The following is a 12,764-nucleotide window of genomic DNA, read 5'->3' as shown; positions in this document are numbered from 1 at the left end:
CTAGAGTTACACGAAGGAAAAATTTTAAATAGCCGTTGTGAAGAATGGACCTGTAATCCCACATCTCCATTATGTTGCATGATTTTCTACAGGCTTTGAGAAGGCATTTGGTAGAATACATCAAGTACTGGGGCATCCCTAAGGCCACTACATAGTTAACTTTGGAATGAAATTTTTTCAGTGAATATAGGGTCCTCCTTCACTTCTACTCTATGAGTCTTTGATTCCAACTGATTTTGGCTAAGACTTCACTTTATGTTCTCCCCAGATCTTAGATGAAAGCAGCTCTGCTTTTTTGGATTCAGAAACATGAATGCATGCTTATTTCAGATATACACTTACCATGCTTTTATACAGACTATTAATGCAATTTGGTGATTTTACAAAGAATGAAAGGCAAACTTCAGTTGAGTAATTATTTATTGAGGATCTGCTTAGTAGGTCAACAGCAAAAAGACACTGGAAACCAAAGGTAATACAAGATTTCAGTCGTCAAATGTCTGTTTCATGATGGATGGTTTGATTCCTGGGTTGGGAAAATTCCCTGGAGAAGGGCATGGCAGCCCATTCCAGTATCCTTGCCTGGAGAATCCCATGGACAGAGGAGCCCGGCAGGCTACAGTCCACAGGGTTACAAAGAGTCAGACATGACTGAAGCGGCTGAGCACACATACAATGATGGATAAGACAGATTATCAGCTTTTGAGAATCTCAGTCTGATGAAGACTGGACAGGGAGGCTGGCCTCAAGATGGGCCTGGCTATGAGAAGAGATGGATCAAGAGTTCTATTCACATTTGGGTTTCTTAGGAGTGGGCATGGTACACCAGTAATGACAGAGGCTACAAAGCAAGAATTTCTGCTGAGACTTTGAAAGGTCTAAGTGACAAATTTGGAATAAAACTTTAAACACCAGGATACAATCTCCATAAAGCTAATCTTTCTAAAGTTTTGAGCAGAGGAGTCATATTGGTTGAGGACATATATTTTCACACCACACAATCACTAAGCAGCTGATAATATAATTTTAAGAGTAAAGTACCTTTTTCTCTTATTTTTACATAAGAGATTAAGAAGCTTGCCTAGCTAGGATTTGAAGTCAGTTCTAAATAAATCCAAACCCAGAGCGTTTGAGCATTATATTGGACTGCCTTCAGCAAGGCTGTGGTCTTTTGGCAGTTCACCATCTACTTTTTAAATAGATATAATGCCCTGGAGGGGCTTCCCTGGTGGCTCAGTGGTGAAGAATCTGCTTGCAATGCAGGTGACCAGGGTTCAATCCCTGGGTTGGGAAGATCCCCTGGAGAAGGTAATGGCAACCCACTCCAGTACTCTTGCCTGGAGAATTCATGGACAGAGGAGCCTGGTGGGCTACAGTCCATAGGGCTGCACAGAGTTGGACATACTGAAGTGACTAAGCATCAGCAGGTCATTTCAAAACTTTAGGCTATTTAAAAAACAGAAAATTGTTAACCAGCAGCTCTTTTAGCAGTTGCAAGGGAGGGGAAATGGGCTTAAAATTTGGGGGAATTTCCTGGTGGCCCAGTAGTTAGAGAACACCATGCTTCCACTGCAGGGGTCCTGGGTTTGATCCTTGGTCAGGGAAATACTGCAAGCCATGCAACATGGCCAAAAATAAATTTAAAAATTGGGGGGAGTTTTTGAATAAGGAATACATATAATAAAATTCAAAGCACACACAGAAGTTTTCCCCAACTGCTATTCCCTTAAAGGCAACCACCATCAACCATGTATATTTTAAGGATTTCAAATAGTTAGGCACTGTTACATCTTCAGGACTTCCCTGTAGCTCAAGGTAAAGAATCTACCTGCAGTGCAGGAGATGCAGGTTTGATCCTTGGGTTGGAAAGATCCTCTGGAGAAGGGAACAGTAATCCACTCCAGTATTCTTGCCTGTAGAATCCAATGGACAGCTTCAGTCTGTGGGGTCGCAATGTCGGACATGACTGAGCGACTTAACACACATACATGTTATATCTTTATAAAGAGTCCACTAGCAAATGATTTGGAAACCGACATATTTGTTTCCATGATTTTTTTCAAAATTTAACAAAACCAAACCAGCACTCTTGTTATCCTTACTTACCAGGGTATTGTTAAAAAGTAGGATACACCTATGACCTTACTCTATATTGGGTACATAATGATACACTGATACTACTAATATTTACCAGTTGAAGCTCTTTAGTCAGCTATTGGTATAATTGAGCTTGCTTGGCTATATGGGAGTAAGATAAACATTTAAAAACTGGTGAATAATACCTGTTCAAAGGACTGTTAACATGGCATCTGGCTATCTAGCTCTGTGGTTGAATATAGCACAATGGCACATAAAATGGGTGCTCAGTCAGGGAAGGTGCTATCTGAGCTGAGATATAAAAGTATACAAAGTGGAAATGGAAGATGGAATCAGAAAGGGAAACAGCATATGCAGAGACCTAGACACAAAAGGACTGAAAGAAACCAACATGGTCAGAAAGAAATCTGAAAGTGGTAAACATGACCGTGTCGTGTTCATCACGTATCACCAATGTCTAGCATAGTGTTCAGTTAATAAAAGCTGTAAAACCATAAAAAGGGTATGAGTTAAATAACTAGTCTTCTGACAAGATGAGCAAATAGCACAGGTTATTATCACTTCCTCAGCCCTGGATATATTATACGTACAAGTAAGAGGGAGGTTAGGGCTCCAAGAAACTAAATATGAAGAGTTCCCTGGATGAACAGATCATGATTGGACTCTACTATACAGGGGCAAGAAATGTAAGCCCAGTGTAGTAGTATAGTGCCATTGGAATAGGGGCAGCACAGGTCAGCACAGAAAACTCTCCTGGAGTGGCCAGCATATTGTAACCATTAGCTCCTGGAGTCCTCATCTAGAGAACTACAACTGAGAATAAGTTCTACCATCTGCCATTCTGATGAAGTCCAGGTTCTATCTAACTCACAGGCTGTGTGCTTGGGGATTTGTCTACTTTTCTTCAACTCATTGAAGTTGGGCCTACACTAGGGCCTGGGCTTGGCTCCTCCCTTCTCCCGCCAGCTGATACAAAATTCCATCCTCTACTGTGAGCTCATAAGGTAAAAATAACCAGTCATTTGGGGACTACAGCATCTACTGTAAAAGACAACAGGCTCGACCACTATTCTAAATGAAAGAGAATAAAGGCTATAACTAAGGCATTTTGAGTATTAAAGACAACCTACAGAATGGAAGAAGATATCTGCAAATGATGCTATGGACAAGAGCTTAGTTTGTAAAACATACAAACAGCTCAAACAACTCAGTATTAAAATAATAATAAAAAAATGGGCAGAAGATCAAGGAAGTCTAAGAAGCTATCACAGCCAAGAGAAGCCTAAAGAGACATGATGACTAAATATACTATCCTCAATGGGATACTGGAACAGATAAAGGACATTAGGTGAAAAATAAGGAAATATGAATAATGCATGAACTTTAGTCAATAACAAATGTACTATACTAATATGTTACTATTAGGAGAAACTGGGTGCACGGTACATGGGATTTCTTTGTACTATCTTCATAGCTTTTCTGTAAATATACAACTATTCTAAAATGAAATAAATTTCAAGGTCCATTTTATCACCTCTTCCCAGCTAGTAAAGTCACCCTTAAAAAGCAGTATAAAATGTTCTTACACCCTAAAGGGCTTGTAATGGAGAATAGGGAGAGCCAAAATAACAGGGGGCTCCTTTGAAACAGGCCTTAGGATCCTAAATTGACAAATCTATGACCTAGCAAGTGGGCTCATTAAGTGTTTCTAAATAACTGTAAAGCGCAAGGTGTTGCTAAACAGACATTGTAAATATTAGAGTTGAATTGTTAATTCAGTGAAATTGTTTTCCAAGAGAATATTGACAGGTCTATTAACTGGAGCTGTTCATAAAGCCCTAATTAAGCAAAAAGATTTAGAGGAGCCATTGTCACTCTTTTAGGTTCTTAATTAGTTGCTCTAACCAGTTTGTCTTCCTTAGTGTGAATTCCTAGGCCCTAAGCCACCTTTTTATGTCTCTTTGGGGCCTGCAGAATTTATTTCTCTGGGGTTTTGTTTTCCTGATTAAAATTTGAAATGTACTCCAAACTTTCATTACAAAAGCTCATTGACGATAGTTTTTTCCAACCTTGAATGAAAGGAAATAAATCATTGACAGGTGACAGACTCAGTATTTGGGGCCCCCTACTCATACTGCTTTAATTTTCCTTTCTTAATATGGTATAGGTCCTGAACTTGAGCATCTCAATGAAAAGGGGCACTTGTGTTTACTAATTGCTAGCTATGGCAGGAGGTGGCAGCTTGGATATTTACCGACCAATATCTGCCAGTTCAATTTCAGTTTTCATTGCAGCATGGGAAAAGGGTGATGGAGAAAGAGAAGGCATGGATTTAAAGCTGAAATGTGTTACTTCATCTTAGACTTACCAGGAAAAAAAAAAACTCAAGCCGACAGGGAGTAGTAGGTGACTAATTAACTTCACTTATCAAGTAGGAAATCCCATTAAATTATTTTAATGTGCATGATTAAGCCACTGAAACCTCTGGGGGTACTGAATACAGGCATAAACACCAAATGAATTTTCCTTTTTCAAGTAGCAACATAGGGACCTCTCCCTGCACCTGGGTAGCTTTACCACGCTCAGGAAAGCCATCTATATTCTAATAACTTGAGATTCCAGATTTTAAAACCTGGATTTTTTTTTTTCCTGGCTATTATTTTTTTTCGTTTGTTTTTATGATATAATTATTATCTTTTTAATTCAAAGCTAGGTTTTAATTGAAGGATAATTGCTTTACAGAATTTTGTTTTGAAAGAATTGTTTTCTTTCAAACTTCAACATGAATCAGTCATAGGTATACATATATCTCCTCTCTTGAGCCTCCCTCCCATCCCACTCCTTTAGGGTGATACAGAGCCCAGTTTGGGTTTCCTTAGCCATACAGCAAATTCCCATTGGCTATCTTAAATATGGTAATGTGAGTTTCCATGTTACTCTTTCCATACATCTCACCCTTTCCTCCCCTCTCCCCATGTCCATAAGTCTATTCTCTGTCTGTTTCTCCATTGCTGCCCTGTAAATAAATTCTTCAGTACCATTTTTCTAGATTCCCTATATATGCATTAGAATACGATGTTTATCTTTCTTCTGGCTGTGGTTGATATATAAAAATTTCCTCTTTCCTTAGGGACCATTTCTACTTCACTACTAGGATTGGATTTGTGATCAGGTTCTGCTGGAAACCAAACACTGCTGTTCTTTCTTAGGACCTCTTCCTTAGGTGTACATTTAAAAAAGAGAACCATTTTATAAGTAACCCATTCAAAAAAGCACATACAACAAACCCCAAACATAAGAAATAAGGACTATCCTACTACTGGATAGTTTACTAAAGTCACCCTAGTACTCTAAAAGCTGAAGAGTTTAATACCATATGGTAAAAGCTTGTTATAAGGCAAAGGTATTGATAACATCTAATTTTTCACGGACACATGTTGGTACTGGCCCTAAGTCTGTTACTAATGAGCTGTAAACTCCCAAGGCCTGAATTTCATTCCCCAAGACAGGGGTTGGTAATTCTGGCCTGCCATCTGTTTTTGAAAGGCCCTCAAGCTTAGAATGGTTGAGGGAAATTATTTTCCTTCACTGAAAAGTTTATGAAATTTTTATTTCGGTGTTCCTAAATTAAGTTGTATTGGAGCACAGTAGTGCTCATTTGTTGACATATTATCTATGGCTGCTTGTACACTGCAACTGCAGAGTTGAGTAGTTGCAACAGATAAAAAGTTTATATGGTACACAAACCTAAAGTATTATCAACCTCTTTACATGAAGTTTGCCAGCCCCTGCTCTAGAACAACAGCGTATAATAACACTTTCTATATTGGTAAATATCTTCTGAGCTCTCCAATAGGTAGTCACTAAGTACTGAGATGAAATGGATTCTGTCAATTTTAAATCTACATGTACTATGCAGCAGAGCTCTAGAATATGAAGACTTAGTTTAAGTCTTGAGTTTACTTATTTTTAGCTGTTCTGCACCTTGATTCCCTGAGTAGGGATCAAAGTCAGGCCCCCAGCAGTGGAAGCGCAGAGTCCTAACCATGGGACTGCCAGGGAATTCTCGTCTTAGACTTTAAGCATTCTCCTCTAAAATTCTAGTTCTCACTACAGTTTTTTCGAACATTAAGTAATTCTGCCTTTTAAGAAAACCTCATGCCTCCTCCTATTTTTCCTTCAGTCTCAAACTCTGGCCATACTCTCAGTATTTTTGACACCAGATGTGTGGGTCTTGTCACCAGTTGGGTGTCCTGCAATGTAACTCAATTTCAACACCATCTATACCTAGAAATAACTTCAGATCTCAGAGGCTAAGGGCATAGTCCCACAAGACTGCCCCTCCTCCACTTCAGATGACAAACCTAAGTCCGGGTTGTTAGCCTGTGCTTCTGACAGAAAGGCTGTAAGTCAGAGACTGCCACAACCTTCTCCTTGGGTTTGACTAATTTTTGCTAGATGGGCTCAAAAGAGCTCAGGAAAACAGTTTACTATTTACTGGTTTACTGCAAAAGGATATGATAAAGGATACAAATAAACATCCGGATGGAAGAGATGCATAAGAGAAGGTATATAGGAACGGGCATCACTCTCCCAGCACGTGTTAGCTAACCTGGAAGTTCTCTGAACCCTATACTAATGGAATTTTTATGGAGGCTTCATCATGATCATTTCCAACCCCTCTCCCCTCTCTGGAGAATGAGTGTGTGTCTAGAGTATGTGTAAAAATTCCAGTCCCATTAGAACAAAGACTTTACTATCACCCAGGAAGTTCTAAGGGATTTAGGAGCTCACTGTCAGGAACCAGATTCAAAGACCAAGTATTAGAACAAAAGATGTTCCTGGACCTTCAGAACAAAAGGACTACATACATTACTTATTTGGATGTCACAAAGGGCCATCAGACCTCCGGGATCCCAGCGGAGGAAGGTTGCTCACTCAGGCAAAGGCATCTAGGATTCAAAGAGGAAACGAATGACAGGCTGTCCATAAGACAGGATCTTTTTTCTAATAGAAAAAAACTGTTTGCACCCAGACTAGGACCAACTCCACAGCAGGAGTTACTCCACTCTCAGAGGTGCAAAACACTGCCCAGAGGTACTCACCCACAACACCAAAACAGTGCTGAAGTCAGACCTCAATAAAGGCAGTGCTTGCTCTTCCAACAGTGTAACACCATCCGAGGCATCACGCTAGCCTGGATAGCTGACAACTGCTGGATGATTCCTGAAACAGTTTTCTTACTTGTTTCAGAAGGTATCCCCATGAATTGAACATTGACTGCAAAACAGAGGCCTGGAAGCAGTGATTGCAGACCCTGCTGTCAAAACCTTGAAACAAATAGGAAACAGGAAACCCTTTCCCATGCCTTCAGTCATTTTATCCAACACAGAGTTCTTGCCATGTGCTGGGCACTGTGCTTGGGATCTAGGGACTGGGATCTGTGAACAAGGTAAGATACACTATCCTTTCCGTCATGAAATTTACAATCTCCCCTCAGTTTTCTCAGATGTAATAATACAAAAACCTTCAGACCATAATCACCAAAATCCTATTCAGCCTTTTTCTGCCCAGAGGCTGAATTTGTTAGGGACAAATACAATTGTTTCTGCCTTCCAGTTGTTTTTTCTCATGGGCTCCAACTAACAGGCCTGGCACATGGTCAGCATCGAAATGAGTAAGGACATTTACCTGATAATGCCATACAGATAGGTGGTCCACTTGCCACTAATTTCATCTCTTCAGGAGGGCCAAGGATGCCCTACTTTTGAGTCATCCTAAAAAGAAAAAGATTTCAGTGTTCAACATCCTAGCTTCTGAGGTTGCTTTTCTGTAGAGATGGAAACAATGCTGTCTGCCATTTAAATTTGCCAAAGTTTTATATCCTCATCAATTATTTCCCATTACTTGCCTTTTTTTTCTTGCCTGTTACCACTAAAGCTCTCTAGATTATCACTTGTATTATGGACCCATATGTAAAAGGCTATTCACAACGAACATCTGAAGTAGTCACACAAAGCACCCAACGTTTAGCTAAGAGAATTCTTTTAAGGGAAAGCCAATCGATAGAACAAAACTAGCTTTGACAAATAACACCTCTGCCTCCCAACATCCTCATCAAGTCCTTCTGTAGAAACTAAGATGTTACTTTTCACTGAAAGCAGCAACTAAGTCTGCCCCATTGGATAACCTGCAGCGTCACTCTTGCCTAGAACTGAGAAGCATCTCTTCTCAGAAAATTAGGATTCCAAAACAAAATCACACAGGGGACTCAATTACTCCTCCAAAAGAATCAAAAACTCTGCTTACTCCTGAAAACCAGTAAAGTGAAAGTCACTCAGTTGTGTCCGACTCTCTGCAACCCCATGGTCTATACAGTCCATAGAATTATCCAGGCCAGAATACTGGAGTGGGTAGCCTTTGCCTTCTTCCAGGGGATCTTCCCAACCCAGGGATTGAACCCAGGTCTCCCGCATTGCAGGCGGATTCTTTACCAGCTGAGCCACAAGGGAAGATACCAACAAAAAGTAGAAATCTGTCAACCTGAAGCAGAAATTAGTATTGCTATAGCTAGACCTAGTATTTGGAGCCCCTCAATTAATTGCTATTTTTATTCTATTAATGAGATTAAAGAATGCTCATCATTTTAAAGCAAATTCACATCTACATTCCTTGTAAGGTATGGCATTCTCACAAGTGACTACAGTTATAAAATCTTTCTACAAAGGGATTATCCTGAGTAGCTCTGTGTTGGTAGAGGAGTGGGAGCTATGAACTTTGATTTCACTGAAATCTGCAAAAATCCCATGGCCCCCTTTGAGCACTCAGTAGACTCCAAAAAAAAAGCCTCAACTTTTTCTATTTATATATCCCTCTATTTCTTCTGTTTCCAAGGTATGATTCAAAGAACTTCATACTAGTCAAACCTGTCAGACCAGAACCATTCTCCGCGTTAGGTTTCTCCCTGCAAAGGCACAATGCTTGCAGATTTAACCTCAATGGAAAAACAACTGTGCTGGCATCCTGGTATAGTTAACAACAGAGTAGGCATGAACCAGGCCCAGAATGCCAACCAGCTATCGGCTGCTGTTCTCCCAGCAGTGTAACACTTGCCTAGGTACACGGAAACCTAGGCAGCTGCCTACAGCTGGGGCCAAAGGTAGGTTAATGGGGCTGCACTTACCTGGGGCTGCATCTGCTCAAAAGTTCACAGCCAGAGGCTCTGCAATCAAAGCACTCCAGGTTAGAGACAGCCAACAGTTAGTGAACACTTTTGTGGTGTTTAAGACCCCTACCCTCAAAACTCCCTTAACTTAGTGAGGCCTGAACCACAGAAATGATAGTCAACAATAAAACAGCTTTCCTTTGGTTAGCTTTATTTTCGTCATTCTTACTTGCATACCACAGTTCAACAGTAGCAAATTAATGGTTTCTTCAACAAGTATCAGGAAGCTTGGCTGTCACTTAACAGCCAAGTGACAGTGGGCAAATAACTTAACCTCTGTACCTGTCTCATTTATAGAATGGGGGTGTTGTACACCGGGTGTTCGGGAGGTTTAAATGGAATATAAATTAAGTGCATAAGATAATATCTGCTATAGACTGGGCACTAAACATTTGCTATTGTCAGGAACTTACTCTAAGCAAAGAAATGATGAATACTGGTGAGCAGAAGGGGAACTTAACCTTGGAAAGCAATGGGCACTAAAAATTGGAAAGGCTGGTTGAAACTAGATTGAGAAGGGCCTCAATTATGTGATCTATTGAACCATAAAAGCAGCATTTTAAAAGTAACTGGATGCAGTAACGGATGTTAAAGAAACTAGCGACAGTTAGGTTGCCATTCCTGCCAACGACCCCAACTACTGGTTGAAAACAATAACCAAAATGTTTGCAAAAAGGTTAATAAACATTCCTACCCATTCACCCTTACGATTTACCTTGTTTGTATAAGGTGAGAGTATCTAAGACAATACTTTTTCCCAGACTTCCTCTAATTTCACTCCAAAACGTTTCCAAACAATTAGAGGAAAAGGAAAATAGAGGGCTCATTGTCCAGGTCTAAAAACGAATCTAAAAATAGCCCGTCCCTTTCGGCGCTCGGGTTGAAGGGACTGACAGAGCTCCACCCGACCACGTGTTCCTCACGAACCTTCCCAAGTCCCTGGCCCTAGTGCCTGGGGACCAAGGCTCCCCGAGACCGACTCTAGGCAACTCTCCAGGGACAGCAGGGATGGTAGAAAACGGGGTGACTCTAGGGGCGCGATCCCTCAGCATTTCTTCAAGATGCCCTCCAAACCTTGGGTCACTAGAGAATGAGCCCCAGTTTCGTCCCGTGCCTCAGAAGAAGCCTCCAAACCACTGTCTCTCGCCCCTGGCTGGTAAACCTCCAAGGCTTCTCCCCACTTTGCCCTTACTCACCGGCACGTGTCCGGAGCTCGGTAGGGACACAGCGGCCGGGTCAGAGACCGCCGGGGAAAAGGGCAGTCGGGCGCCGAGGGGAGCCCCGCCCCGGGACGGCTACTGGGCGGGCCCTCGGTGGGCGGGCCCCAGAAACCCCGCCCAGGAAAGCGTTAGGAAAATGGGAGAGCTGTGGTAGAGATGCGCATACTCTACACAGGAGCTAGACCCAAGAAGAGAAAAGATAGAAATCCGAACAAGCGCTACGGTTATTTGACAGCCATCTCATTTGTACTTACGCGTGGAAAGCGCGCTGGGTTTGAAACTGCTTAAGAGAAAACTTGATGTGTCCTAGTGGGGCGGTGCTTCCTGTCAGCCCACTCCGAGCGCCGCGGGTTCCTCGCACACGTATGTGGCGCCTTTTGGTTGCTGCAAGCTCAGCCCACGCTTTTTCCTCCTCCCACGCAGATCCTCTTCCTGGCTTTCTTCAGCATTTCTGTCACTCAGCCAACGGATCGCCCACGCACACAGGTCACCTTGGTTTTTGGGATCTTTCCAGGAGGTTTTCGCCCGGATTATGCTAGTCGCTCCTACAGCGGGACCACATCCCTGGGGCCCTTGCAGTGGGATCTTTAGCTGAGCTGCAGCAGCTAAAGAGTACTGGCTTTCTCTGCCAAACTTGCCTTCCACCGTGGCACAGTCAGCCAAAGAGGCCACATCTTTGGTCTGGACGGGTTGCCCACCAGGTTATCAGCATTTCTTTTGAACACTAATCCTCCCCTCATTACTTGAAGTCAATATGATTCTCTCCTACTGAACATTTTGGTGAAGCTGAGGATGAGAAAGGCAAGGTCCAGTAGCAGTACTTCCTAAATCCATTCTATAATTTTCCAAATTCTAAAGCCACTTTGTTTCTAGCATCTCCCTGCCCCCAACCCCCAGCCTCTGGTTGGCTCTGCCCATCTGTTGCACCTGGCACCTTTGTCAGGTGAACCCTTGGGAGTAGCCAAAGTCCTTGTCATTTGCCAGCATGTCTTATTATCTGAATTTCCTCAGGTATTTCATAATGGGAAAAAAATGTGCTTCCTATAAACCCAACCCTCCCAGACCTCTGCTGAGAAAGCCCAGAGTCCTACATTGATTCCAGGAAAAAATCTTAGGCTCTAAGGATAGAGGGCCCTGAAGTGGCAAACACAAACCGCCACCACCCCCCGCCCCAGTATGGATGGAGTTGGACACAGTCTCTGGTAGGAAAAAGGCTTACATAAATACAGTATTTAAAAACATCACATGATCAGTGCTGGGCTGGTAGGCAGGAGATCTGCTTTGCAGTTAAATAGGAATGTGGCTGAAGACTGCTCCCCTAATCAGTGCCCACATCCAGCTATCATAGTGTGTTCATAAAAGATGGTTATGAGAGCTGTAAAACTGGGCCGATTGGGTGGGTAATTGTCCTGCAGAGCTCTGCTAAAGGAGAAATTGCATTGGCATCTCATGTATTTTGCTTTCTTTTGTTCCATACACACAAAATGAAGAAGGGACAGCTACCCTGAGGATTCATGAAAAGGAAAGATGAAGTTTGTGTGAAAGTGTGCATGTGTGCTTTCAGAGCAGAGACAGGAAGTAATTGAGAACAGAGATACCAGGGCCTTTGGGGATAGAGGGACCAAATGACTTGGAGTCACCTGAATTCACAGATCAGTCCAAGGAGAAGGCAGAATTTGTGTAGAGGGAAGTAAGTAAGTAAGGCTGAGAGATGGGCCATGTTCTCATGTGGTATTGAAAATGGAGTCACCTTTTTAAGGTTTAGGCCATTCAGTGTCCTTTTGAGGAAAACCTAGATTATGACTTCTTCATTTTCCGGTTAAAAAATCCTTTATAGTCTTAATCTCCATCCTTTCAAGTTCTGAATTCATTTTGGTGAGTTGTATTATGTGGTCTTTTACTTATAGTATCAACTACTTTTTTACCTGTTTGTTTCTTATTCTTATAAAGACAAAATTGTTAGGAATAATAATGAAAAAGAAAAGGGAAAATTTTAGAGAGAAAAAAAGCAGCCAGATGCAAAGGATTAGAATAGGTCCATTAGCCCCGAGTTTGACCTCATAATTGAAAAGCTGGCCCCAAAGGACACTAGGTTTCCAAGCTTCTTCTTCTTCTTTGTTTCCAAGCTTCTTGCCTGCCTTTCCCTTTCTCCTCCATTTATCCTTTCCATCTTGGTTCCTTACTGGATGTGTTTTGCCCTTGAGACTGCTCTTTTCCTCGCT

The 12,764-nt window shown here is 41.9% G+C and overlaps 1 protein-coding gene and 1 non-coding gene across 3 annotated transcripts in view; both read right to left on the bottom strand.

Moving 5' to 3' along the window:
* The window catches only part of MATR3 (matrin 3), a 38,845-nt gene extending 28,286 nt beyond the window's left edge, over positions 1–10,559 (bottom strand). Inside the window, exons 1-4 of one of the 2 annotated variants that reach the window (XM_068980544.1) lie at positions 10,519–10,559; positions 9,281–9,319; positions 7,789–7,874; positions 6,969–7,049 (exon numbers count right to left, since the gene is read on the bottom strand). In XM_068980544.1, the coding sequence (XP_068836645.1) occupies positions 6,969–6,998 (30 nt within the window). In that variant the 5' untranslated portion in view covers positions 6,999–7,049; positions 7,789–7,874; positions 9,281–9,319; positions 10,519–10,559. Of the gene's footprint in view, positions 1–6,968; positions 7,050–7,788; positions 7,884–9,280; positions 9,320–10,518 lie in introns of those variants that run through there. The other variant, XM_068980542.1, reaches the window with a different exon arrangement.
* Positions 7,118–7,317, bottom strand: LOC138086701 (small nucleolar RNA SNORA74). The gene has a single exon (XR_011145410.1). It is a non-coding gene; the product is annotated as a small nucleolar RNA SNORA74 (small nucleolar RNA).
* Positions 10,560–12,764: the final 2,205 nt, after the last annotated feature.

The sequence above is a fragment of the Capricornis sumatraensis genome, chromosome 9, assembly GCF_032405125.1.
Source record: "Capricornis sumatraensis isolate serow.1 chromosome 9, serow.2, whole genome shotgun sequence".
NCBI classification, from domain to species: Eukaryota; Metazoa; Chordata; class Mammalia; order Artiodactyla; family Bovidae; genus Capricornis; species Capricornis sumatraensis.
The sequence above is the reverse complement of the archived record's forward strand: the minus strand, read 5'-3'. Positions and strand labels throughout refer to the sequence as shown.